Source organism: Heterobasidion irregulare, assembly GCF_000320585.1.
Source record: "Heterobasidion irregulare TC 32-1 unplaced genomic scaffold scaffold_10, whole genome shotgun sequence".
NCBI classification, from domain to species: Eukaryota; Fungi; Basidiomycota; class Agaricomycetes; order Russulales; family Bondarzewiaceae; genus Heterobasidion; species Heterobasidion irregulare.
The window spans coordinates 723,783-750,231 of record NW_009258206.1 but is presented as its reverse complement, the minus strand read 5'-3'; the positions used below and the strand labels follow the sequence as shown (position 1 = coordinate 750,231).

The 26,449-nt window shown below is 49.6% G+C and overlaps 9 protein-coding genes across 9 annotated transcripts; 3 read left to right on the top strand and 6 right to left on the bottom strand.

Moving 5' to 3' along the window:
• Positions 1 to 98: 98 nt before the first annotated feature.
• HETIRDRAFT_454584 (uncharacterized protein) lies at positions 99 to 575 on the bottom strand (the record flags this gene model as incomplete). Its single annotated transcript, XM_009552476.1, has 1 exon — positions 99 to 575. The coding sequence occupies one exon, from the start codon at positions 573 to 575 to the stop codon at positions 99 to 101; it is 477 nt and encodes a 158-aa protein (XP_009550771.1).
• Positions 576 to 1,556: 981 nt separating this feature from the next.
• On the bottom strand, positions 1,557 to 3,452 carry HETIRDRAFT_326903 (uncharacterized protein; the record flags this gene model as incomplete). Its single annotated transcript, XM_009552475.1, has 12 exons — positions 1,557 to 1,869; positions 1,919 to 1,930; positions 1,992 to 2,069; positions 2,139 to 2,306; positions 2,373 to 2,400; positions 2,451 to 2,486; positions 2,564 to 2,673; positions 2,787 to 2,891; positions 3,078 to 3,127; positions 3,182 to 3,201; positions 3,275 to 3,308; positions 3,378 to 3,452. Coding segments are annotated over 12 exons (1,029 nt in total), but the record flags the coding sequence as incomplete, so codon positions are not given.
• A 2,329-nt stretch (positions 3,453 to 5,781) lies between these two features.
• HETIRDRAFT_327712 (uncharacterized protein) lies at positions 5,782 to 6,306 on the top strand (the record flags this gene model as incomplete). The annotated part of the gene is made up of 3 exons (XM_009552474.1): positions 5,782 to 5,919; positions 6,002 to 6,047; positions 6,116 to 6,306. Coding segments are annotated over 3 exons (375 nt in total), but the record flags the coding sequence as incomplete, so codon positions are not given.
• Positions 6,307 to 6,829: 523 nt separating this feature from the next.
• On the bottom strand, positions 6,830 to 8,246 carry HETIRDRAFT_460551 (uncharacterized protein; the record flags this gene model as incomplete). The annotated part of the gene is made up of 7 exons (XM_009552473.1): positions 6,830 to 7,385; positions 7,445 to 7,456; positions 7,520 to 7,597; positions 7,674 to 7,841; positions 7,902 to 7,929; positions 7,988 to 8,023; positions 8,099 to 8,246. 7 exons carry the CDS (start codon positions 8,244 to 8,246, stop codon positions 6,962 to 6,964), a joined length of 894 nt encoding a protein of 297 aa, XP_009550768.1. The 3' UTR covers positions 6,830 to 6,961.
• A 2,077-nt stretch (positions 8,247 to 10,323) lies between these two features.
• Positions 10,324 to 11,049, top strand: HETIRDRAFT_421383 (uncharacterized protein; the record flags this gene model as incomplete). The annotated part of the gene is made up of 3 exons (XM_009552472.1): positions 10,324 to 10,449; positions 10,480 to 10,701; positions 10,801 to 11,049. 3 exons carry the CDS (start codon positions 10,324 to 10,326, stop codon positions 11,047 to 11,049), a joined length of 597 nt encoding a protein of 198 aa, XP_009550767.1.
• Positions 11,050 to 14,949: 3,900 nt separating this feature from the next.
• On the bottom strand, positions 14,950 to 16,853 carry HETIRDRAFT_174127 (uncharacterized protein; the record flags this gene model as incomplete). The annotated part of the gene is made up of 12 exons (XM_009552471.1): positions 14,950 to 15,334; positions 15,392 to 15,403; positions 15,460 to 15,537; positions 15,592 to 15,762; positions 15,815 to 15,842; positions 15,901 to 15,936; positions 15,990 to 16,099; positions 16,175 to 16,255; positions 16,365 to 16,395; positions 16,450 to 16,512; positions 16,567 to 16,600; positions 16,653 to 16,853. The coding sequence occupies 12 exons, from the start codon at positions 16,851 to 16,853 to the stop codon at positions 14,950 to 14,952; spliced, it is 1,230 nt and encodes a 409-aa protein (XP_009550766.1).
• A 2,115-nt stretch (positions 16,854 to 18,968) lies between these two features.
• On the bottom strand, positions 18,969 to 21,296 carry HETIRDRAFT_156610 (major facilitator superfamily; the record flags this gene model as incomplete). The annotated part of the gene is made up of 12 exons (XM_009552470.1): positions 21,074 to 21,296; positions 20,988 to 21,004; positions 20,922 to 20,929; positions 20,777 to 20,863; positions 20,466 to 20,578; positions 20,348 to 20,407; positions 20,097 to 20,284; positions 19,783 to 20,034; positions 19,647 to 19,724; positions 19,459 to 19,588; positions 19,131 to 19,390; positions 18,969 to 19,109 (listed from the first exon to the last, which is right to left on the bottom strand). Exons 1-12 carry the CDS (start codon positions 21,237 to 21,239, stop codon positions 18,969 to 18,971), a joined length of 1,500 nt encoding a protein of 499 aa, XP_009550765.1. The 5' UTR covers positions 21,240 to 21,296.
• A 1,195-nt stretch (positions 21,297 to 22,491) lies between these two features.
• HETIRDRAFT_174130 (uncharacterized protein) lies at positions 22,492 to 22,820 on the top strand (the record flags this gene model as incomplete). The annotated part of the gene is made up of 3 exons (XM_009552469.1): positions 22,492 to 22,526; positions 22,576 to 22,593; positions 22,640 to 22,820. 3 exons carry the CDS (start codon positions 22,492 to 22,494, stop codon positions 22,818 to 22,820), a joined length of 234 nt encoding a protein of 77 aa, XP_009550764.1.
• Positions 22,821 to 23,125: 305 nt separating this feature from the next.
• On the bottom strand, positions 23,126 to 25,475 carry HETIRDRAFT_37368 (Metallo peptidase M20). Its single transcript, XM_009552182.1, has 9 exons — positions 25,337 to 25,475; positions 24,960 to 25,179; positions 24,611 to 24,895; positions 24,295 to 24,536; positions 24,011 to 24,217; positions 23,756 to 23,933; positions 23,559 to 23,686; positions 23,460 to 23,502; positions 23,126 to 23,394 (listed from the first exon to the last, which is right to left on the bottom strand). Exons 1-9 carry the CDS (start codon positions 25,423 to 25,425, stop codon positions 23,347 to 23,349), a joined length of 1,440 nt encoding a protein of 479 aa, XP_009550477.1. The 5' UTR covers positions 25,426 to 25,475; the 3' UTR covers positions 23,126 to 23,346.
• Between the last annotated feature and the right edge of the window lie 974 nt (positions 25,476 to 26,449).

Here is a 26,449-nt window from a genome sequence, read left to right as displayed (position 1 = left end):
CTACAGTGCAGATATCCGCGATGATCAGCCGTTCGTCAACATCACGAACACATGGCATCTACAAAACAAAATGACTCACAGAGTGATAGGTATACAGTCTAACGTGCACTCTCTTGTGTTGCAACATCCGTGATAGCACCGTTTGCCAAGCCAGGGCCACCTTTACTATCCTTCCTGCGTCCCATTCCTCGCTCTCGCCCACGACCGCGAACAGAAAAACCTCGCACCGGCTGCTCTGCAGCAGCGTTCTCGGACACATCTGGCGCAGGTCCCCGTGGATTCCGCACGACACTCAAAACCGCTCCAGGAATGTGGTTTATGGCCGGCTGAGTAGATTCGTCACCGCTGCGCGGCCCTACATCGGCAAAGATCCGCTCACGTGCGGCGTGATAGCGAGCTTCTCGCTCTGCGAACGAGGCCTGGGCAGATGACGATGCGCCTGAGGTGGTGTTGCCGTTAGCGTTGCCGTTAGGGGATCGTTTGAGGATACGGATAGGGGTCTGGAAGGCGGCGCGTGGAAGGGAGGTTTGCCCGCTACTGCTTGTGCTGGATGGCGAGATCACGAGCTCGGGCATGGGGGCTTTCACATTGCTACAGGTTTTGAATCCGATTGAGATGGGAGGCAGTATGGTGGTCATCAGAGCCACGGAGGGAAGTCTGAGAAAGCTGAAAGATACGAAGACGCACGCATTCTCCCATATCCTCTGATTATCTTCATCCTCTTCAGAGTCATCCCAATCGTCAGGGACTGGCTGTACAGGGTCACGATGGGCAGCTATACGGTTTGATGTCTGTGCAAACCCTCATCATCTTTTCCGTTCCATCGCATTGATCGAGTTGGACGGAGACATACAGACGGCTGGTCCCAAGTATCTGCAATATCTGCCACTGACATGCTAGTTCGAGGTTCGCAAGTGAGAGTTGAGTAGACCAGACGTTAACACAGGGTATAGGGATGAAATGAGACAAGGACCTGTTCAGTGTGAGCTGTGAGCGGAGGATAAGGCAATTAAATGACCCATAATGCTATATAGAGAGCCGCGGGTTTCGCGCTGTTTACGCCCATCGGCTGATCAACACGAATTCCATTATGTTTCGTCTGTAATCCTGATGAATTACTTTTTACATGATCCAACGCCTTAAGAAAAATAAATAAAAAAGGTGGGCGAAATGATGTTGGTACACTGATGACATAAAACCTGGAGATCGCGAGTATCCCCGGGGCCACACAGCTCTGCTGTTGAGTAGCCCGCGTAGATGTACACCTGACCTTGTTATCTGGTGCAGTACAGAAACAAAAACTCATGATCACTGTTGTCGGAAGTGTATCATCGTGACGATGGTCGATGGTGCCGAAGACGGCTTACTGTGAGCTCCGAAGCACCGGCCGTGCGGCTTACTATCGGAGCCCCAACCGGCAGAACGGCAGCAGCTAAGCTGGGCAAGTCGGGAAACAGGGTGAAATGTCCTGAGGGTAACGTCGAGGAAACCCAAGGCGCTGAGCCTATATTCAATGCGCAACAAGATCCGCGAGTACATAGTAAATCAAAGGCAGCTTATGAGATCTCTTCTCCAACGACATCCTCCCATTCGACTCGAGGGACGTGATACTGGCCCATATTCCCCATATCCATTTCTCCGGAAGATCCCCTGTATGATCTGTCTCCCGTTTCTGGGCCTGCGGGCACCGAAATGCTTGGAAATTTAGGCGCGGTATTGTTGAAGCGCTTAGAGCGTTCAGATTCCAGAGGCGCAAGTGGGATAGCGTTGGGGCCGTGGCGTGCAGCGGTGCGCTCATCGAGCATTGGTGGACCATAAACGGTTGTACGGATGTTGAGTGTGATGCGCGAGATCATCACTGTCGTCACGCTGTATGCAGATGTAGATCAAAAAGATGGTCTGCGAATCAGGTAATTACCATGCGGATGGACTTCAGAAAAGACGAGATAATCATGTCAGCTTCAATATGTCGCGCGATGAGTAGCGCTTACATGGATGCAATGCCGCGAAGGCCGGTGGGCGCGTACATGATCATAAGGACCCATGTCAAGGTCATCGAGAAAATTGCGCTGGGATTACATAGATCAGCGCTCTAGCCATCGATTCTCCTCTGGAGTGTAGCAGATATTGGTACGCACGCAAAATACGCAGCGCCATCTCGTATGAGCTTGTCCATGAGCGTGCGTGTGCTTGGCCCACTACGTTGATGCATCCAATGCATGTAAATCGTGCGTGCGATAGTGAGAAGAAATATGAGCGAATCGTAGGTGAGCTCCATGAACAGATACACCGTCGACACTCGTCCACTGTTCCGATAAAATCGTTAATTAGGCCTTGATTATATGCGACATTACCGGTGGCTGACGGCGTACATCCTCTTTGGCGGGAGATATATACAGACTGGATACAACATTAGGCATGTCGTTGCTCAACAAAAAGCTCTGACGTACAATGAAATTCATAGTTGTCCAATGGAAGCGGGGCCGCTATAGATGTATGTGGACCGTATAGACGTCGTGAGCAAGATTATTCATTTAGGGGGAGCTAAAAAAAAAGGACGTACGTATCCCGCCTGGAATCGTGTATTGCCATATGCCAGTGACGGTCTGGACCAACAGATATATAGAAAGCGTGCCGAGGATAATTTTGTTGCGGTTGTAGAGCGCATATACCCTGATCATCGAACCCGATCACAGAACAAGAGAAACGTCATCACTATGCGGCAAAAGAGGGGTATGGGGACCACGGGGACCATGCATACGAGAGGGGGTGAAAGGAGTACCCACCGAACCAGCATAAGTATACCTGGGAAGAGCATGAGGGGTACGGTCATGCCAAGAGGGAGGAATAGCATCCAACTTTTACACCTATAGTGCAAGGTATCAGTATGACTACTTCTCAAAAGGGTTGTCGAGCAGGTCATGGGGTCAAAAGATTTGACATAGGCACCGAGGAAGATCACCGGAGGAAGATGTATAAAGAACTTGTACGTAACTTACCGTTCGCGGGTCATACCAGTCGAGAAGAATCCTGAAAGCATGCATTGAGAATAGGGGCTGCATCATGATAGACTGGACAGCATACCGAACGCGACGACGGATACAGCTACTGGGGCGTAGTATCGAATCTACCGCAGTCTCAATAAGACAAGATCCGAGGGTGTAAATTAGGAAAGGCGCACGAAGAGAAACAGGTAGAGAACTGTGTTTCGCAGACAGTGCGGGACGATGCATGAGTGAACATTAGAACCAGATAGTAGAAAGAACGGCACTACCGTAAGTCTTCTTTTTCTTCCAGACGGTTGCGACCTTTTGAAAGGACGCGCATTGCGTACTCATAAACTCTGCATTTTGAACGCCTTTGATGATCGAGCTCACCTCCTCGGGAAGAGTCAGAAGATGGTCGTATAATAGGACCGTCAGCACTGCCAGAAAGAAAAACTGAGCCCAGACAAGGGCAGATATGAGCGAATGCCCTGTCACATTGATAGATTCCACTATACCTTCCCTCCAAGACTACGTATGGCAAGGGTCAAATAGTTGGGATTGAATCAGAAGAGTAAGACGCACATTTGTTGCAGATTCTCAACAGTTGCGGGAGCCGCAACAGTGTCGACGAGGTATGTACTAACCATATCAGGCGCACGGACTGCTGGCCAGACTCGAGTCTGGCGCTAGTATTAGGTGAATAGCCCCGAGATCCAACTGGAGCAAGCAAGGAGAGATGGCAGAGGATAAGAGAAAGAAACAAGATGATGTTGGTAACGGACAAGTGTGCGTATGCATATAATGAACGTTCCATTTTATAGAAAGACCCGTGGACACGGTATGCCGCAAAAGCATCTGCAGCCGGGAAAAGGCTATGTATAAGAACGCCTGCCTTCCCAAGCGCTCATCAACGTATGTGTAAGAGCACCTACCAGAAAGAATGAAAAAGATGAACTCGGCGAAGAGAGTGATGAGAAATCTAGGCGGCGGCACCGTGCTGTCGAGCCTCATGCAGATTTGAGAGGGGCCGAGCGACATTGCGGAACCACAGACGCGCACAGGTTACGTGGGCGGCGACATCTTCAGTGCATGAACGTGACTAGGAGTAGTATTTCCAGTTTGGGGATGAGCTTTCTCGAATTGTTGTATAGCTTCCTCTGCCAAGTCCCGAGGTGCCCACGAGTGCTGCTGATTTCGGAGAGTAAGTTTGATGAAGCTCAAGCAGGCTTGAATCAGGCTGTCCAACTCGAATGTTTCGACGAATGATCCTCACATGACCCCTGGCAGTCGTGACCCGCGTCCCCCGACGCCACAAAGGGTTGTCCCTTAGCGGTGGCAACGCGGGTCAACAGGGTGGTTATCGTATGATTTTCAAGAGAAGATTGAGAATATCATTCCAATCTCTACCTCACACATTATAGTTGATCAGCTGCCTCTCCTGAATTTCATAGTGATATCATCACCATTTGCTGACCTGCACTCAATTGTTACCCATGCTGCGAAAGACCCATTGCAGGATATCAACAGTAGGGTTCCGTGAGTAATTCACGGACAGTTGTTAACAAATGTTAATAACATTTGCCTCTCCGAGGAATTTCTAACATGAGTTAATAACAGATTAATAACAATTGTATATAGAGCATTATTAACATGTTAAAAATCGATTTATTTACATGTTAATAAAGAAAGTGGTGTTAATAACAAGAAGTCACCAGTTCCGGTATGATTCCATCTCTGGTCGACCGTGTTTGCCAGCCGAAAACTGACTTGAATTGTTCACTGAATATCCTGACTTCATCTTCGATCTTCTCCATCAGATCAGGGTCCAGAGAAAAGTTGAGGAAGCATGCATAATGTGAGTCCTGAGAATTTTCCACGAAAGGCAGATTTGATTCCGGGGGTATGCCCAATAGCAGGTGATGCAGTTCCGCGAGAACAGTCTCAAAGCTGACGTCGTTTGACTCGGTGGACATGGCGCGAGTGGGGGGGATGGGTAACGGAATGTCCAGAGCGGGAACCGATGCAGTCCAAGGCTCTGCACTCCCGGACAAAATCATTATTTTGCAGGGAAGACATAATTGTACAGCCACAACCTTCAATTTTTCCACCTGGCCCTTGCCCAAATATGTACATTTCAATGTAAATTCAAATGCTGATCATTATATACAATTTCGAACATTATTAACATTATTAACATCGGCATTGTGCCCCCCTGGAGGGGGCCTGTTAATAACAGTGTTAATAACAATGTTAATAACATAAGTTATTAACATGTTAGCAATTCAGGGATTACTCACGGAACCCTAATCAACAGGATTCACTTCTCAATTGAGAACTAGTCGAAGTCCTCGTAGACCTCCGAGGTGCCATACTGTGCTGATAGTCCTCGATGAAAGCCACTTGACTGAACATGAGAAGAATCGAAACGAAGAGGAGCCAACCTCAATGTCCAGGACCTTCTGGTCATCTTGCGGAGCATGTTCCCATTCGTCGAAGATTGTGCAGAGCAGTATTGTCGCTCACTGTCTGTGTGCTGGGACCTCTGAACTTCCTGCATTGTAAGACCGAATACTGTGAAATTATAACATTAACATGTTCGTTTCATAGAGAAAACGGCGCTGAGGAACGCTCAACGTTGAAAGCGACCTGGGGGTTGAAAAGGAAGTGTTCGTCTTTTCTTGAGTTCTTGTGACACATGAACGCGTGAACTGTGACAGTATTTTATTCCCATTTCTACGGATTTATACCCAATTGGGAAATTTAGTCTTCCGAAAAGCGTTGACATCGTCGCTCACGACCAGCTCTGCACCTTCACTCTTTCGCTAAGATGCCTCCCATGGCCTTCACGGGCCTTGTCACCAAGGTCGGATTTATGAACAAGACGGCGACGGTGACTGTCTCGCGCTGGGTGTTCCACAAGCTCACTGGCAAGGTGCGCGCAAATCTACAATACATCTCTACTCCTCGCCTGTATCTGCGCGGAAGCTAACCATGTTTGACCAACCTTTCCCCAGCGCATACTCAGGAGTACCAAGCTTCTCGTGCATGACGAGAAGAACCGTGCGTTGCCCCTTTATGCCTATCGTGTAGGTTCTGACACAATGCGTGGTTCAATAATGCAATCACAGAGCTGCGAATGGACGACTCTGTTCTTATCCGTAATTGCCCACCCATCTCCGCGCGCAAGCGCTTCACGTTGGAGAAGGTGGTCAAGAGCCCTGAACAGGAGCGCGAGCGTGCGCACGCGGGCCTGCAACACGCTACGGAGACACCAGCCCCGCCACCACCACTGGAAGCGCAGCCTACTCTATCCGCTTGACATACCGTTCGGGTCGCAGAGATGGAACACAGAAGGATGAGGCTGCCTGGAGGGTGAGCAGTGCGTTTGTTGGGTCGTTTGGGAGTCCAGTGCGAATGGCTTCTATCGCCATTGCACATCTACAAGGGCTCTGGTGTGTCTTCTTTTAGGCTGAAGAATGCGATCAAAAATTCGAGACTCCTTACACGACACCGCAAGGTGGTGTACCTATGTATGTAGTGGATACAAGACTTGTTCACACTGTATCCAGCAACGCTATGCGGGTATCCTGTAGAAATTCAGCCATCATAGGCCGAGACCAATGAGCCCACACTATGGAATTTGATAGCTTCTGAATTTAGGACATGGACACTTTTGACAGTGGGAGAGTAGTGAGGTACTGATGATCAGTCGAGACCTAGCTCGCTCATTTTGATGTTGAGCCTATTGACAGATTTATCACCTCAGCAAACCGCCAAGAACAAACTTTGCCCTCGGTGACTTACAATGTGCATGAGTCGCAAGGTACCATAGCACAACAGATGATCCTCCGAAAAATTCCAATAGAGCTGCTACAGTATAACGTTGTACCTAAGATGTATGTATATCTATACCACAAGGAGAATAATGACAACGGACTTGTACTACTCGTAACTCGACCGTACAGGGCATCGCTTCAAACCGCATTCCCGACCACAGTATCCGACTCGACACTGTCCTGCTGATTCCAAGCAACCGCATTTGCTTTCGCACTCGCGGCCGATCCAGCATGACTCAAGTTACTTCGACCCACGTCCCCGACACCGCCACCCTGTCCAAATGAGTTCAGCGCAAACGCAGCGTCCGTGTCTGCCTCCCCATGCGACCACCCGTGTGCTCCGTACGAGTCGTCCTCGATCTCCGTGAGCACGTGCACCGTAAGGCCCTGCGTCGCTGACTCGGCAGGGTCGAAGCGCCGAGAACGCGGGGATCGGAGAGGCGTCAGCGGGATGTCACGGGCAGCGCCTTTGCGCGGCATGGTACGCTCGTCGAGCTGTGCTGGCCCGTAGACGGTGACGCGGAGGTTGAGCGTGATGCGCGAGATCATCACGGTCGTGATGCTGCGCGGTCATGCAAGTCAAACTCGGGGTTCGGTTTACGCAGAATGCGAGAGGCGTACCATGCTGAGGGGCTTTAGAGAGGAGACAGGGAGCCTGTCAGTCTTTGACAACACAAACGGAAGGGCGGAACTTACACGGAGGAGATCGCTCGAAGGCCGGTAGGAGCATACATGATCATGATGACCCAACTCAAATTCATCGAGAAAATGGCGCTGGTAGCATGAGACGATAATCCCTCGAGATTTAAGTTCAGCTGTCCTCATGTAGCATGCAAGGCACGGTACGCACGCGAAATATGCCGCGCCGTCACGAATGAGCTTGTCCATCAGTGTGCGCCTGCTTGGACCACTACGCTGGTGCTTCCAATGCATGTAGACCGTGCGTGCGATCGTGAGAACGAAGATAAGGGAGTCGTAACCGAGTTCCATGAACACATATACGGTCGATACCCGACCGCTGTATGATCAAAACAATCAGAGCCGATCATTGCACGATGTGGCAAGAGGGATGACGCACATCCTTTTCGGCGGGAGATAGATGCAAACTAATTGTGCGAACGGGTGTAAATGAGAGGTTCAAGATGCGAAATATCGGAAGCGTACAGTGGAATTCATAGTTGTCAAGTGGAAGCGGCGCGGCTGCAAATGCGCGCGAATACCATATACGGCATTAGCAGCGAATTATGGAGGCCTGCAGTCCAACATAGAACTCACGTGTCCCCCCCGGGATAGTATACTGCCATATGCCTGTGATGGTCTGGGCGAGCAGGATGGTAGAAAGTAGGCCGAGAATGATCTTATTCCGGTTGTAGAGTGCGTATACTCTGTTTTTTCGGAACCGTGGAAAGGAGAAGCGGGTCATAGTCAGCATGCCGTGAACAAAGGGACAGGTTGCACGACAAGCACGGAGGAAGGATGGGAACCGTAAATAGCAGAATAGATGATTTGAAAGAGGTTGCGCACCGAACCAGCATTAGGATACCTGGGAAGAGCATGAGCGGCATGGTGATACCGAGCGGAAGGAACAGCATCCAGTTTTTACACCTAAGTGGAAAAGAAGTGAGCCCTTGCTTGATGTAAAGCGACTCCGTCAGAGCGACTTGTATGTCGAGTCGAGGCTCGTGATGCTCGAGTACATGTTGTTGAGGCACCGGAATGAAATAATACTGGAGGAAGAAGTGCGGAGGAACGATCAGGGTGTTACTTACCGCTCGCGGGTCATGGCGGTAGAAAAGAAGCCTGTAATATATGGTGATTGAGATCCTGGCGACAACACCTTATGCGGGGAAACAACGCACCGACTGCGACGATAGACACAGCTATTGGAGCATAGTAACGAATCTAATGCGGACTGAGCGAAATCGATGCAGCTAGAGTACAGACGAGCGCACGAGGAGGAATAAGCAGAGAACTATGATGTCACAACCGACGCGGGATAATGCATTAGTGACCAACAAAATATTGCGGAACGGAGCGGGACAGAGCATACCATAGGTCTTCTTCTTCTTCCAAACAGTCGATACCTGTCTCCAATGTCCCCCATCGCGCATTCGTGAGCCTGAGAATTCAGCTATTCATATTCTCATGCCCACCTCCTCTGGTAATGTCAATAGATGATCATACAACAGGACCGTCAACGTCGCTAGGAAGAAATACTACTCATTCATCAAAGCATGGGCATGAGTAAGGAAGTTGCAACCGAGCAAAGATCACACTGTACCTTCCCCGCGAGGCTATAAGTAGCAAGGGATCGACGGTCAAGAAACCAGAATTAGGATTGAAGGTGATTCCACAACTTCAGACGCACATTTGCTGCAAATTTTCGATCGTCGCTGGTGCTGCCGCACTGTCGGCGAGGACGCTCGACATCGGCGCTCAGGCCTTGAACGAGGGCTGTCCCTATATGAGTTTATATTAGAGGGGGGGATCCAAGACCAAGGCAAATGACGGGAAGGAGGAGATAGACGACGCTATCAAGCTATGTACAAGCAGTAAGCACAAGCCCATCGGCACCCATATGTATTTAGAGACTGGCCTCTGTATTCCGTAAGTTCTTTTGTAACCGAACCTAACCCGGTCCCCATAGAGCAGCTCTGACCGCGATGTGAGCGCTCATCAGCGTTTGTGGAAGTTCTCCTGCTCGAAACTGATGGAGACAACCCGATGGCAAGGTCCATCAGGCGCGCGGAGGCTGGAGCGGCACCGGACATGTGAACGCGCGAGAGACGCCTGCGGAGCGCACAAGGCGAGGTAAGGAAGGTTGGGCGGTCACTAGGTCCTGCCTGTCCCGAGGTTCCGACGAGAGCATGACACTTGCCGTTTTGGTAGTATCGCTTTGATGAACCTGCATTGTTCATCGAAAAAAAAGTCAAAGCATTCGTTTCAGTGATCTGGGTGCAGTTATAGGTGGGTCTCTCGGGACATCGTGGTGCAAGTGACTGATTGGCGCTACGAAGAACAGTTCCTGAGCGTCCATTTGACCTCTGGATCGTCACCGCCGGCACTGAGCAGACCAAAACCACTCGTGTTACCTCCCACGATGTATTTCAAGGCTTCTCTCTTGCGGTGTGTCAAGGAACTGTCCGGGACATCCAGGACCTAGCCGAGGATTTCCATTGGCTGGACAAGTTCGGCACTCTCCGTGTGATTATTAACCAGACGAGATGGCCGAGTGATCTAAGGCACCAGATTGAATTCTAAGATTGGAAGGCACGACCTAACCTTAGAATAAGGTCTATGACCGACTAGAGGATGCAGAGCGCTCATCCCAAGGCCTGCTGGCATTCTCACCGTCTTCTACTACACTACTCAAGCAAGCTCACTCTAGATTGTTGCTTGCTTGATCCTTTTTCTCTTGTTTACTATCCTAGCTTACATTCTTCCCTACTTCTGAAAGAAAAAAACTCTCACTACTTCCTATCCCCATTACATCTTGGCTCATGCTTCATTTAGCTATCAACCCCCACCTTCTCGTGTGCCCTAACTATGCCTTGCCCAATTTCAAGGCAGTAAGACAGCTCAACTACTTTTCTGATGAAGAACCCGCTGCTACCATCCAGTACCTGGTCATGATCTGGACAGTAGGCAACAACTAGGACCATGCGGCCTGGAATGCGCAAGTTACTGCTGACACCGAGGCTGCTGCTGATGCAAAACACAACCATCTCAAGCAGCTAGCAGCCAACCAAGTGGAAGTGGAGAAAGAACTCAACAAGAAGTGGCTGAAGCTCCTCCCTTTGAATGATAGTGGCATGCCCTCCATCTTCCCTGTTCACTCCCCTCTATATGCCTTCCACAAGCTTGAGCTCATCAAGTATGTCGAGCTGTATTACTTCACAATGGAAGGCTGCCGCAAGGGCTCCAATTCTTACAAATCCTCTGCCGACAACACTTTCACATTGACCTGATCTGATAAGGGCCTTGCCCTCCAAGCAGTATCCTCTGTGTGCACCTCATGCAAGGTTATCCCGGATGCTGACTTGTCCTGGGACCAGTTTTCCTCAGCTCGCACAGTGTACATCTCCAAAATTCAATGCACCAAGTGGCCCACCGCCCTCACCAAACAGACAGCCTCCTTCCTGTTTGCCCTCGAGAACCATCCAATGGCATGCATCACTGACTACGGCAAGTGGTGTCAAGGAACTATCCAGGACATCCGGACCTAGCCGAGGATTTCCGCCGGCTGGACAAGTTCGGCACTCTCCATGTGATTATTAACCAGATAATTGTAAATTATTTTAGGCACTCATAGGTGAGATGGCCAAGCGGTCTAAGGTGCCAGACTAAGGATCTGGTCCCTTTGGGGCATCTACTTGCCCCTTACAAATCTGATTATTGACAAATGATGTCATTTGGTACACACTGTCTCAGGTCATTGATCACTCAGATCTTTACCCTGTGTTATAACCATCACAAAGTCAAAACATCATGTCCGCTTCATCCATGGCCAATGCACGTTTGGAGAATGGACAGCCATCTCGCAAAAAGTGCCATGTGAATGATCCACCTCACTCTGAAGGACAGTCAAGTTTACAGTGCATACATCTAAGACTCAATTGATATCATAAGAAAAGCTAGCACCAGCAGTGATAGCTTTCCAATGTCTGTTCATGGACTCAAAACACTTTTTCAGCATGTCCAGGCATACCATGAGATAAAGACCGCCACACAATTGCAATTGTTGGAGGCTAGGCGATCGGAGCAGCAAGTCTCCTTAGAAAAAGAGCACGCAACAATTAAAAGGTTGAAGTTGGAGGCTGCCATGGAAGGGTATGCAAAAAATCCATTGAAGGGGAAGGAGAATGTCAATATAAGGTTGAAGAAGAAGAGGTGGCCAGAACTTATTGAGGTCGACAGTGATTGATGAGTATATGCGCTCCAAGATTGAACTTAGCAGGCTGTATGCGGTATCATATGACACAAGGGAATGGACAAGTACGAAGTGGACAACTCAGTGATACTCTTGTACAGTATGAACAAAAAAGGAGTGGCCTTCCTCAATATCAACTCACTCGCGCAGCATCTATTTTGCACCAGCCCCATTTCTGTCTGTAACACACGATCCATAAATTCAAACCATTTGTGACTCTTTTATGATGCTCAAATAAGTGTTGATCATAGAAGTGCTGCCTGGAGGGAGCGGGACACCAAGCTGAAGGCCTAGTGAGTATATGTCATGCCAAAGGGTTGCTACATGATACCTTGTTTGCCATCTCCACGATCTCTTCTACCGTGAGTTGCAAGAGATTCAGCAAGACGGCATTGTCTTCATTGCACAGTTTGTGTTCATCTGATTTGTTGTTATCTATTACCTGTCCCAGATCATTGGCAGGGCTGTCGCTTGCAAGCTTATCGTGATTAGAGTGCCCTTCAGAAACAAGTGTGGCCCCTTCAGATTTCTGTCTGGGCAGAATCTTTTTTCACCTGTAACATGAGTCCTTGCCATAATGGTCACACGCTAGCTAGTACTCATGTCGTATGGCAATGTAATCGAGATGATGCAGATAGGCCGATGAGAGACAATGCTGCTTAATTTCTTCTCGGGTATCCAATGTGCTATTGTGAAAGTTGTATCAGCACACAATGCATAACAGACATCAGAAATGTGATGAACAACTTGCTGTCTATCTCCTGAGGCACATAGCCACATTATTTTCCTACGTGACTTTGAGGAAACCTCCATTTGGTCGATGAGTGCATGCCATGGAGTGTGGGTCAATCTATGCTCCCAGTCAGCACACACGTCCCAATTACCCCGCAGAACTTACCTGTTATGTTTGTCAAAAAAGCACCAATCGGAAGTAGCATATCAACATGGATCACCTGTGTCCATTCGATTCCCGCAGTGCCACAAACCGTCGGCACCCTTGACAAGGACGCAGCCATCAACGCTCATGGAAGAAAAAGTGGTGATGGAAACACTCACCTTTCTCACTTGTCTCTTGCGGTCCTCCACAATGGGTTGCACCGCAAACTCCATGATGTATGCTCATAGGGTGTCAAGCAGGAGGTTCAAGATCTCTGCTTCCGAGAGGTCATCCTTCACAGATTCACCAGCATCTTCCTCTGGTGGGTCCGACCAGAAACCCTCACTTTGTTCTTTGGTCAGTTCAAGAGTAGCATCCCTACTGGGCATTACAGCTAAAAGTCCCAGATCCAAACCCTTTCGCAATATTTCATGTACCTATGGTTGGATCTTGTCAGGAACTTTCCTCATGCAATGTTTGATGTGCTTCATGATTTCTGTCTTGTCGGGAACTCCATCCATGGCCTCTAATGGCATAGAGTAATACATGTGCACCATCCACTCTGTCAACTCCTCCAGCGATCCTGATTATGGCATGGGGATGATATCACCTAATGCATGAGGTGGACAGATGACCACAGGTTCCTCAGGCACCTTTGGCGACAGTGTTAGCTCTTATTCTTTACCTTTGCCATTTCCAATGACAGAATCCTTGGCTGCTGCGGCTGCCAATCCGTAAATCACTGAGGGTTGGTCGCGCGCTTGTTCGAGTGCTTTGTTTTATTCATTGGCACTCCGCATGACCTTGGGAACACCTCCTGCGAGCACCTGATTGGCTGCCTTCTTCAAAGCTGCCCTCTTTGCCTTTCTGAGTTTTCGGTGCAAGGAGAGGGTCGACTGTATGGTTCAATAGAGCTCTGCTCTGTACTAAAGGTCTTGGACAGCTTGTTAGCACCAATTCTCTTGTATAGATACGTGGGGAAATGCACATAAGCTGACTGCTCTTCATCGGTGCTTATAAACATGAGATTCTTCGCAATCTGGTTGATGTTGGATTTGTGATGGTATTTTGGCAGGCTCCATTGCTTCTTTTCTTTCTTGAATATAGAATCTGTGCATTGGGGGCCAGGCCCCATAAAGCAGCTCTAACTACAATATGAGCACTCATCAGCATTTGTAAAAGCTTTCCTGCTCAAAACTGATGGAGACAACCCAATGGCAAGGTCCATTAGGTATGCAGAGGCTAGAGTGGCACTGGACATATGAATATGTGAGAGACACCTGTAGAGTGCATAAGGCAAGGTAAAGAAGATTGGGTGGTTACCAGGTTCTGCCTGTCCTAAGATTCCAATGAGAGCATGATGCTTGCTATTTTGGTAGTATTGCTTTGATAAACCTGCATTGTTTATTGAAAAACAAGTCAAAGCATTTGTTTCAGTAATCTGGGTACAGTTATAGGTAGGTCTCTTAGAACATTGTGGTGCAAGTGACTGATTGATGCTACAAAGAACAGTTCCTGAGTGTCCATTTGGCCCCTGAATCATCACCACCAGCACTGAGCAGACCAAACCACTCATGTTACCTCCACCACAATGTATTTCTGTATTTCAAAGTTTCTCTCTTGAGATGTGTCAAGGAACTGTCCGGGATGTCCAGGACCTAGCCGAGGATTTCCGTCGGCTGGACAAATTCGGCATTCTCCGTATGATTATTAATCAGATAATTGTAAATTATTTTAGGCACTCATAGGCGAGATGGCCGAGCGGTCTAAGGCGCCAGACTAAGGATCTGGTCCCTTCGGGGGCGTGGGTTCGAATCCCACTCTCGTCATATATTTGCATCCTTTTCTTTATATTCCTCAATTTTAGCCTAGCGATATACTTCATGCGTGGAGGATGGGATATCTTTGATGCCATGTGACCAGATCCATGTTCGGAGTTTCTAATCAACACGTGACCACTGTTTGTGACGCCACCACGACCCTAAGTATCTGTCACTCTTCCGCTTTTTTACCACGTTGTGCCGTTTTCTTTCTGGCCTTTCTCTCCTCGGACATGGTATAATATTGGCCAGTGATTGACCTCTGTGCGAAGGCGTGTCCGGAAATAATCCTTCTGACACCCTGTTTCCATCATAAATTGTATCTGCTCAAGCTTTGAAGCAACATTGTACCGCTAGAGTAGATTCGTGGGACAAAAGCAAGACGTTGCCAAGTACTAGCGAAGATAAATATCTCGACTGCTGACTGCTAGAATTACAGTCGAGCCAGGTTACAACTCGTCTCATACAGTCACTAAGAACACAATACTCCCGACCGTCCCTATATTGCCCTTGGCTCCTCATCCTGGAAAGTTTCCGTCTGTATTTCAACATGAATTCCCATACCTGTCTGAAGATCTCTGGTGACCATCAATGCCTCCCACTTTGGATCGTCTTCTTCGTCATCGTCCCCGATGTCCATATTGAGGTACCTTCCAGCCCCGCCGCTCTCGACATCTGATCGAACATCGGCTGTCTCGAACGGAGTCCCTAGCTCTCGCCTGGACCGAGAAAGCGACTGCGCCCGCGCGAACGTCATGCCGCGCTGCGACTTCCGCAGGGGCGATAGGGGTATATGCTTGTCGGATCCATCCGATGCATCGGCAGGTCCGTAGACGGTAGTGCGGAGGTTGAGGGTGATACGACATATCATTGTTGTCGTCACACTGCAGGTCCCGCATGAGCACTCACGGAAACAATCTGGGTCAGGGCTGGGCACTTACCAGGCGGATGGACTAGAAAGATGCATCCACATCAGGTTAAATCACAAAGTCACGGGGTGATGGCTCACAGAGCAGCGATAGCGCGAGCACCTTCTGGCGCGTACAGGATCATGAGGACCCACATGATGTTCATAGAGACGATCACACTTCAGGGAAGCAGAGTAAAATAGAGCTGAAGATGACGGAACACAGGTACGCACCCAAAATAGAATATACCGTCGCGGATTAAATTTTTCATCAGACCGGAACCACCAATGGTGCCGGCGCCTTGATGTTTGAAGTATACGTAGATCGTCCGAGACATAGAAAGTAGGAAAACGAGCGTATCGAAGCCAAGCTCAAAGAATAAATACATCGTTGAGAGTCGGCCACTAAAGGAGTGGCGGTGAGACTCGAGCTACATACTGACCGATGGATACATACATGCGTTTCGGTGGGAGGTATATGCAGACTAGGATACACTTCGTGAACACAAATATCTACTATGATATCGGGCAGATGAAGCTCACAATGAAGGTCGAAGTTGTCGATCGGCACCGGGGCGGCTGAAGAGAGTATGATGAACGTGCAGAAATTGATGAGGGTCGGGATTTCTCACGTCCACCACCACGAACAGTATACTGCCAGAGTCCTGCGACATTTTGCATGACCAAATAAGTGCAAAGAAAGCCAAGGACCCATTTATTCCGATTCCACAGTGCGTATACCCTGTTTTCGAGTATATTAGCATGCGTCAATTGGCCGAGGATTCAACCGACAAAATTAGAATGTGAGAATTCGTACCGGACGACCATGAGAATTCCAGGAAAGAGCATAAGCGGCACGATGGCGCCAAGAGGTAGGAAGAGAACCCATTTGGCGCATCTTGCGTCCGAGAGATGAAACGATGCCAGAAACCGTCAAAATCAAAAAGACAGCGCAGTAATAATTCAGTTAAGAAGTTTCATACTAGAAACAACAAGATTTAGCGAACCTTTCAGGTGTCATGGCGGTGGAGAAATACCCTAAGGCCGAGCAGTCGTTGGTGTTGAAACATGGGCAAATGGCGGCCTACATACCGAATGCTACAACCGACATAGCTAGTGGCGCGTAATAACGTATAAAGATGAATATGCAAAGAACTTGAAAATAATGTAAGATAAGGGAATGGGTATCTCAGGAATATCATGACGTACCGAATGTCTTTCGTTTGTTCCATACACATCGAACCTTCACATGAATCTCAATCAATACAGGGCTCCTAAATAGTGGAATCGCTTACTTCTTCCGAGAAAGTGCACATGTGGTCATACAGTAACATCGTCAGCGCGGCTAAAAAGAAGTACTGAACGTGGATACGATCGGTAAGCCTGCACACGAGTACGTCGCGTTCTAATGCACTCACTTTCGCCGCCAGGATGTCGCGCACGGTCTCCTCAGTCGCTGGGGTGATGGTGCCATTACTGTCGAGTGAGCTAGACATGGGGAGCAGTCCAACAAGCTTTGGCAAGAATTTGGCAAGCTTTCGTGCCACAACTGAGAGCAGGATCGGGGTTCTTCTCACAACCGCACCTGGATTGAGTCGAGCGCTGACAATGATCTGAGGGTATAACGCAACAGCTGTGTCGTGGCCGGCAGATCGAGTTTCGAGCCAAACAGAGTGCAGAGAACGAGCAGCAGGAAGGAGCGGGAGCACGAAGAAACAAAGAACCCTTATATCATGGATAGTGAGATGAGAACTGACGAGCGAGAGAAGAGTTGCGTGGTCGCGGATGGCTAGGGAAAGCCCATTGAATGACTAGCGTATGACCGCAATAGATTCCTCCACACCTTTCCAGGAGGACTTCGGACGTAAAGAGGTCGGCTCAAGCGAGAGTGCATCGACAGAAGACACCGGTGAGACTGGCGAGTTCCAATGTGGGACAAGCGACCCACACGGTGTTAGTGCATTTTTGCACGCGGCTCAAAGCAGGACCAGAAAAGTGAGAGCGTGGAAAAGGTAACCATAAGGTGGAATGTCGGAGAATCATAAAAAGAAGTTACTAGTTCAAGGATCCTTTGACAAGATTTCCCTTCCAGTCGGACAAGCGGTGAGGAGCAGTGAAACATTCCGTTGCTCATATGCTGCTACCGCTCAGCGCCAGGCTGGAGAAGAGTGGATACAAGCAACTGCGGGACCCCGGTTCATCACGGTGACTTCGGCGAGGTTTCGGCATCTCCCGCATTGACTCCATCTTCAAGTACCCTTTGCCCAGTACTAGCAGGTGCATTCTCCACGAATACCTCTCTGTCCATATTCATCTTGATGAGCACGATTCTATCACTGCCAATTATCTTGAGATGCGCGGAATATACCCACCAGATAAGTTGGTGAGTTCTGTACGCTGTATTTTGTTCATTCTAGTCGTTCCTAGACCAGGCTGTCATGTGTTACCTCTCTATGCTCAGGCGACCACTACGTATGCGTGATACATGAAAACCTATGGAGACATCGTAGGTGACAATTAACTCGAGATTAGCCACCGTCCAGCGACTGCTACTCACCCTGCATCATGCCGGACGACTGGAGGTTCTCTCAGCTAACCACAGACTACTCTACCATTGCCGAGCGGCTTATATTTCGATGCAGTCTCCTATTGACCACCTCGCTTTTAATTATCCTTGAACTCTCCCCGTCGATTCACAATCATACAAACTGACGCCAGCCAGCAAATGTTTGTAATGCATACCAAGTCTCTCCTTCGATGAAATACCGAGCTAGCGCGAAGGTGAATCCTGCGCAGACCAAAAGATTTTGCCGAGTCCTCCTTCTCTTTGCGCAAGGTTGTCATCGGACCGTGGACCGGTCATTTGATACAAGACTCCCATCTCAATTGCATGCTCAACCGGTCAGTGTCCTATCTCAAGTTCAAACGCCTGTTTATCGATAGCGTACTGAAATGTACCACATATCGGGCAGTCGAAAGAAGTGCAATATCATTTGATGTTCTTGAAAATAATCGTCGTCTGATCATGTGAATGATGGAATCGAAGTAGTCTCGGGCATGTCCATCTGCCACCTGCGATCACACTCCTTGGATGTGGCTCATTCCGAAACACTTGGGATCTATTTCCTGATTGATGCACGGTGTCGTCGGAGGTGTGCACACGGCACAAGCGGTCCAAAACATCTCTTCTCATGTCCTGCGTCGCATCTTTGATGATTGATAGACAGTGCCACTCGCAGGATCACATGGAACGGCATTCCTTTGTCTTTGACACTTCCCCCCTGTCAATCTAGCTCCGTTGACATGCGCTCCGTGGACATACTTGAACTCGATCCGCCTCAGTGTTGAGGCCTTGAGGTCTAGGCTGCCTTGAATTTGTGATCTTAATACTTTTGACCCAGCGCCGGGCGCTTGGCGGGCCACTCGACCCGCCTGGAGACGCATAGTCGGACGACACACTGTTGCTCACGAAAATAAGACCGCATGTTACATGGCCTCCAGCTACACGTTAGTGAGTGTTCCAAGGAATAATGATTACAAAGACACATAAGTAACAATGTTACAGTCGCTCTTCTATCGTAATGCGCACAACAAGAATATTCGTACACGCGTCATAGGGTGTACTCGAATCTCGGATGCCTGTCGCCCAGCCGCTGCCTCTCCTCGATCGAGTCCCAGCCCCCTGGCTTCCTGCCATCACCCTTGTCCCTCAGCAACTCCTCCACCGCAAGCGCCTTCGCGCGGTTCCATCGCTTGAACATCACCATTGCGACTCCGCTGCATGCTGCGATGCCAAGGGAGAACGCGAGGTCGATCGAACATGCGATGTGGAAGCGCGGGGGATCCAGGAAAATCCAGGTGGACACGATGCCGCCTGTGTTGGTGGCGATGAAGGCCATGGCGACGGCCGTCGCACGACGGTAATGCGGCTGGACGTTATTAGCGTTCCAGGTGCTCAAACAGGGTGCAACGGAGTAGACGCCGATTATCTGCAAGAAGAGGGCTGCGTAGTCGGCGTGTTTGTTCGTCGTACCTGAAGAGTTCGCGCACCCAAAAATGAGCTTGGAAGTTGAGGATCGCAATGATCGTGAGATGCCGCACCGATGAATATCGCGTAGCCAGCGGCCGCTATGATACTAACAAAAATAGCCATGGGACCCCGCATCTTGTACAAGTCTGAGAAGTATGAGCAGACGATGCTAACGACGAACGAGCAAGCATATGGCGGTACCTGTTCAATGAGTCGACATGATTAGAGCCAATATGGATGATCCACGAGAAAGACATACAGTCATCAACTGTGTCCGAGTTGCTGAGAATCCAAGGGCGTTCACTATTGTTGGCGTAAAGTTTGCCATCCCATAGAGCTAAACACGATGTCAATAACGCTGTGTATTTTCGCAATGCGCCATAAAGAAGACTAACTGTGACGCCGCTAAAGAAGAGGGGCAAACAAAGCAACAGCACATGAGGCGCGTCCGTAAACGTGCTCCACACCTCACTCCAGCTGAATACCTCCGTCGCCTGCCCATCTGCGTCCGTGTCGCCGCTCCAATCTTGAACAAGCGCACGGACGTACGTATCTTTCTCAGCCTGAGTGAGGAAGGGAACATCTGCGGGCGTAGCCGGTATGAAGAACCAGCTCACGATACCGAAGACGGTTGTGAACAGGCCCTCCTGATCACGCAGCAAACAAATGTGATGAGTGGACAGGACGGAAAACCGAGGGCCAAACGCACTAATACAAAGATCCACGCCCAGCCAGGAAGACCACGAATACCATGCATATTTTGAATGGCGGCTGCAAGGAGGCCTGAAAATGCGCCGGCGAGAGAGGTCACACTGAACATCATCGCAAAGCGCATCTGGAGCGAATGTCGCTTGTAGAAAGAGGACAAGTACAGCACAATTCCAGGGAAGAGGCCGCCTGAGAGATTTATCCAACAGTATTGAGATCAAAAACTGATATAATTCAGCATGAAGAACTCACCCTCAAGAGCGCCCAAGAAGAATCGGCAAGCGAGAAGCCCGCCATATGACTTTACGGCACCTGTGATGCATTAGCTGACGGTGCTCGCGATAGTTCAAGATGGCTGATGCAGACTGACCCTGGCAAGCACAAACCATTCCCCAAAGTGTGACCATCGCCGGAAGAGTGACGTTAGCTCCGTAGCGCTTCATAGCAAGATTCATGGGCAGCTCCATCAGAATGTACGGTACACTAGACGGCGTATCGGATCAGCATCGAGGAGGCCAAAAGTTCTGCACGATGTGAAGATGGAAGTCTGATCTTCCTAAAGCGGAACCTTATGGCTGATGGTGAGGTTCTCTTCAAGAGATCCATACATCACAGACGCGACCAACAACGTGACACATAGTGCAAGGAGGGGAATATCAAAAAATGAATTTGTCGACGTACTAAGTGATAGTGAGTGCCGTGGAGAATTGGGTGTTCGACATCTTGAGGTCTTTCGTTAGACCCGCAATTTTTGCATTTCCGATGTTCCTAAAAGCGCATGAAGATTGAAGATCGGAGAATAAGGGGAGCCAGAGAAAAATATTACGCGCGATCCTACAAGTCACGAGCACATTGATCATTCCCTACAATCAAAATGACTCTCAATGCTCACTAAGAAAGACAACAAATCTGGCGTACAGGCAAGTGTCAGACGCACGAACAGAGGACAAAATAATACTGAAACATAAAAACACTAACAGTACATCCCGACGAGAGGTATTATAACGAGATCCATCTTGAGCGTTGCCGAATGTTCAATTCGAGGATCGATGCCCCCGCTCTCCTCGTCAGCAGCCATCGAGCCAGGCCGGCTCAGCTTAACTGGGGTGATGCTGCGATCCATGTGCGATTCGTGCAGGCTCATTTATCGTCCGAGATGCGGCCAGTGCAACAGCAGCGTCGAGCGGCGTGCAAGTAGGAGCAACGGACAGAGGGAGGGATGGAACCTCCCATGACTTCGACCTGACAGGGAAATAGGGAAGAGGAAGAGCCACACGTGATCGGAAACCCATGGCATTGCCGTAAACCTGCCCCTCGGCTCCATAAATTTTGTAACTCCGTGCATCAGATATCTAGAGACCTCGGACACTTTTTGAAAGCTCATCATCATCAGAAATCTTCCCTGACTTCATAACGGATAACTAAGACTGTCTAGGAATACCTTCCCCCATTTCTCTGCTCATCCTTGGCACTCATTCACCCATGAATGGAGGATCATGATATCCAATGGAAGTTGTGATCGAGTGAAAGCGGCAACTGGTTCCGCTGTCCGACATCTTCCCGCCTTTTCCGTCAACTCAACCCTCCTTCACAATCTGACGTCGTAGACTCATATCGCGACCACAGTCGGGGTTTGCTCTCACGTTCTGCTGATGCGAGTAGAACGCTTAGCAACACACTGACGCATATAATAGGCGACTGATGTCACATGCATGCTCTAACCAGTGTCCATCAAAGAACAGTCGAGGGCCTTCTGGCACTTGTGCTGCATACGATACGAGCTTCATAATGCCGACGCAGCCTTCTCGGACAGTCCCGTCAACTATCGTGGCGCACCGGTGATTGGTGATCGGTGCTCTGGAGCGCATCGACTGCGTATCGTATGGTGTCGGGGGTATGGGGCCATAATCACTCTATGATTAGCGCCCCGTCGGCCGTAAGTCAAGAGCGAGCGGGATTCCTTGAGTAAAGTGTTCCTTGTTTTTTATCAGGTACGACGTGGACTGTATGCTCTTCTGTCTTCTCCTTAACAAAGCGACAGGGGTGGGGACATAAGGATCCCACACAAATTGACCGTTCCTTGCATCTATCACATTGCAGATTCAAGACTTCAGCTCGGACTTCCTATGCGGACCTGAGCTCCATTCAATGATCACCAACTCTGTTTGTAAAGTATACATTCGCCGGGCCACGCGTACCTCAGGTGCCCCATTGCCATCCGTGTATCCCTCGCCTTCTGCCCTTCTGCTCTCAATGATTGGCACTCTCAAAAAATGGCACGATACAACGTGCACCTTGTGCAGGCACCCTGCACACGCTATGTCTATTGCACGGCATTCTGTCTGAGTTATACTCTCGCGCTCTTCAATGCCATCAAATCTGTGTGAGACCTTGATATGCTCGACCCTTGTCGAAGAGATGATCTTCACAGGTATATCCGTCTCATATTGACCGGTCACTTGCTCTTGACCACTAGATAGATTAAGCGATTGCACTTGGTGAGTCGAATCGCCTTCGTCATCGTATGACACCTATCTAACATAGGAGAGTACAGGAGAGTATGCCATGTATCACACGTGATCCGCGCTCGTCTGCATCGAACCCAGACCCATCGCACACCATCCGTCCAGACACAAGGATAAACAATGACCATCGGGGAGGCAAGGGTATGTGGCTTCGTGAGATAGAGTTGAAGAGTGGGAAGAGCTTAGGAGGCCCTCGTTGAAGCTGATAGGATTCTCTGTGCCTCACTTGTGGTTTTCGCGGAAACGGCTACCCACAGCTTCGCGCGTCATGGGAACAGCAACTCCGCAACTCAATGAACCTCGATGCATGCTTCTTGACTATATGAGTCTCTCGATTGCTCGCGGCTGCACGAGATCAGCCCACGATTGCCTGCGGTTGACTGACGATAGCTCGCGATTTTGCAATCGCTCGACGAGTATTCGTCCGTGCACCGCCGACGGACTTAAAAGACTCACCAAAAAGACCAATTGCCCAACATAGCCAACGCACTTGAGAGGTTACATTGCGTGAACCCCAGGAGAGTTGTTCTCAATCGTGATACAACAGATGACCCTGATACACACGCACATACACTGCTGCCGTACCTGTACACGAACCTCCCTTTTTCACTTATCACATTATTCCCTCTTCTCATGGTCGTCTTCGTCTTCATTATTCCGTGATCGTTCCTCTAGAACGAGCATTCGCGAGATGGTGTGGTGGGGCGTCACCTGCGGGCTCCACACCTACTGCGCAGCTGCAGCTTCGTAAAGGTACGTGCCGAGCAGCTTGATCTACAACAGACAAGATCACAGGGTATGAACAGAGCAGTTCCAAAAGATAGGGAGCAGTGGCTGACCCCTTCAATATAGTTGGATTTGTCCAATTTCTCGTTGGTGGAGCTATAGGGGGAGTCAATATCGGCATCACGAAGACAAGAGCGAGGACTAGTGCTTACTGTGCACCGTCATCTCCACGACCCATCGGGAGCAACAAGACGTTCACACCGAGCGCCTCGGCAAATGTCAGCGTCACGGGGATCGACCCACCCTCGCGCGTGAAATCGGGAGTCTGCTTGTAAATTTGCTGTTCATTCTCAGTCAGCCATCTGACAGTTCTCTTGAAGATTGACAACGGAGCGGAGATGACATTCACCTCGGTGGCGCGTTTCGCAGCCTCGTAGTTCCAGTGCTTGTGGTTCTCGACCCAGGGCTTTCCGCCGTGCAGCTGCTCGACGACGAGCGAGTTCTTGCTCTTCAACTTCTTGAACTCCGCATCTAGATACTTGTAGACCAGCGGATCGACGTTCTCGGGGGTCTGCGGAGGAACGAGCCTGCCAGACCGAGGAGGAAGGACGGAAATAGATGAGAGGAACATATTCGAGCAGGTGTGCATAGTATTTGATCTTACCGGATGCTGAACTTTCCTGACACTTTGGCAGGAATGACGGTCTTAGCACCCGCGCCGTGGAAGGCACCTTCGATTCCATGCAGAGAAAGCGACGGCGAGCGCATGCGGCCCATAAGTACGTCCGCCTTGTCTGCACTCAGCGCGATGGAGCCGCCAGCCGACACTTCAACATCTGCGATGGAGTAGTCGAGGCCGTTGTACAGTGCTCTGTAAATTGTCATACGATAAGAACAAAAGGAGTGAGAAGGTGTCGAAACCAGGAGGTGATAAGTACAAGTCTTCACCTTTCCTCATCTGTGGGCCCCGCAACCATCTCGTCGACGCCGGGAATAAGGATGTTTCCATTGATATCAACGAGCTTGCTCATCAGCATGACGAGGTCCGTCATTGGCTCGTGCACCATCCTGCCGAACACACCAGAGTGAAGATCCTTAGCTGGTCCAGAGACTGTAACCTTGAAGTAAGTGAGCCCGCGCAGACCATAGGTCAGACACGGGGTGCGAGTGTTGAGCCAATAGTTATCGGACTACGATTCCCAACAATCAAGATCGCGACCTCAGTGTGAAATGTGGCAAAAATATGGATGATATGAAGACGTACAATGCAGACGCAGTCAACGTTGTCGAAGAAGCCCTGCTCGCCCTTTTGCACCTCGTTGATGATGAGCTCGTCAAGGCCCTCGCTGCCGCTCTCCTCCATCCCCTCAAAGCAGAAGCGCAGGTTGACGGGCAGAGGGATCTTCAGCGCCTGATGAGCATGCAGGACGTTAATCCAGCCGATCACGGGTCCCTTGTCGTCCGTAGAGCCGCGTCCGTAGAGCCGCCCTGTGGCCTCATCGCGGGTAAGCTTGAAAGGTGGATATGACCAGCCGTCGGACAGCTCTGCCTGCAAGGTAGCGTCAGGCACAGATTGTCATTAGAGCGCGTTCAGCAAAAGGAGGCGTGCGTACAGGCTGGACGTCGAAATGGCCGTAGATGAGGATGGTCTTCTTGTTCTTGTCGTTACCGATCCGGCCCAAGATAGCAGGAGGGAGCTCGAGCTCCTGGCCATCGAGGGTGTGCGAGCCTAGCGGGACGGACTTCGTCTCTACACCGTAGGTTTGGAGCTGCGCTTCAAGGAATTCGGCCATTCGGAAGACATCTTTGCGATATGCGGGATCGCCAGAGATACTGTGTGCGCATTGTCAGTTCATCTGATCGGTTAGATCAAGAGTTCAGAGGAGCGGTGTTGGCTTCATGGCTTCGCGGGCCTCGTGCGAACAATTAGATTCGGATCCCCAGTACAGATCACAGAGGCAGCACCCTCGGATCTGACCAAGAGACTGACCTGGGGATCTCTACAGCGCTCGCGAGGCGTTGAATGAACTCTTCCTCGTGTCCATCCACAAACTTCAAGAATTCGGCGGGTGCTGGCATGGTCGTGGACAAAGGTGAAGCGATGTGAAAGCCAATCGATTTGCGATTATTTCGAACGCATTGCGCCGTGTGGACGCGCAGGATAGGCACGAATCTAATACGGATCTCACTTGGGTCAAATGGCCCGAAACGTGGACCAATATGGACAGATTTGACGCAGAATGAGGCAGAATGATCAGATTGATCCATTATCTGAAATGTAGGTCACTCAAACTAGTCTCAAACCCCTGGATTGGCGTGACCACCCCCTTCCACCATCGATGCATTGCATCAGCAAAACCATAGCTGAGCCCCAGTTCCCAGTTGTCCCAGGAGCCGATGTCATCTAGAGACATTTGGCTAGAGGTGTGGCCAGACCTAATACTCCACCGGAGTTGCAAATGGGACTGGAGGTTCACATTCAGGTTGTTGGGCGCAATATACAACTGCGTGCTTCAGAGATTTTCGCTGGTGTTTTCTTATGCAATACTCATGTGTATGAATTTTTCTGAGAAAGAAAAAAGTGTGCAAGAGTGCGAAAATGTTGAGATATGGGTCTGGAGGAGGAATCCTCCAAGAAATGCCCAAGATCTTTCAGATCCTGTCTTCTAACTACTGATGAATAATAATATTCACATTAACCAGGCCCTTTGGATGATATTCAAGCCATTTTGAGCTGTATTTGAGGCATCTCACAAGCTGCACCAAAATATTTGCGACGAGCAGCGACTAGGGGCGGACAGAGTGACAGGAAGCTCGGGCCGCGTAATGATTGGTCATGATTATTGAAGCTCCGCTGATCTTGAAGCTTGAAGCTAGTTTGAAGTTCCAGCTGTCGGAGTTCAAATTTGGAGTGTGACTCCCCGTTTTTGCCTGCTTTTGGGAACCACTCTTCATTTGTGCCTCAGCATCTCATTCTCCTGACACAAAAATACGAAAAAAATAACAGGCTATATCCCAAGAAGCCAAGGTAGGTATGTGCAAAATTTGGAGGGTATAAACGCTAAAATGAGGCTGCTACGAAGGAAACAAGGGATCGTTTACA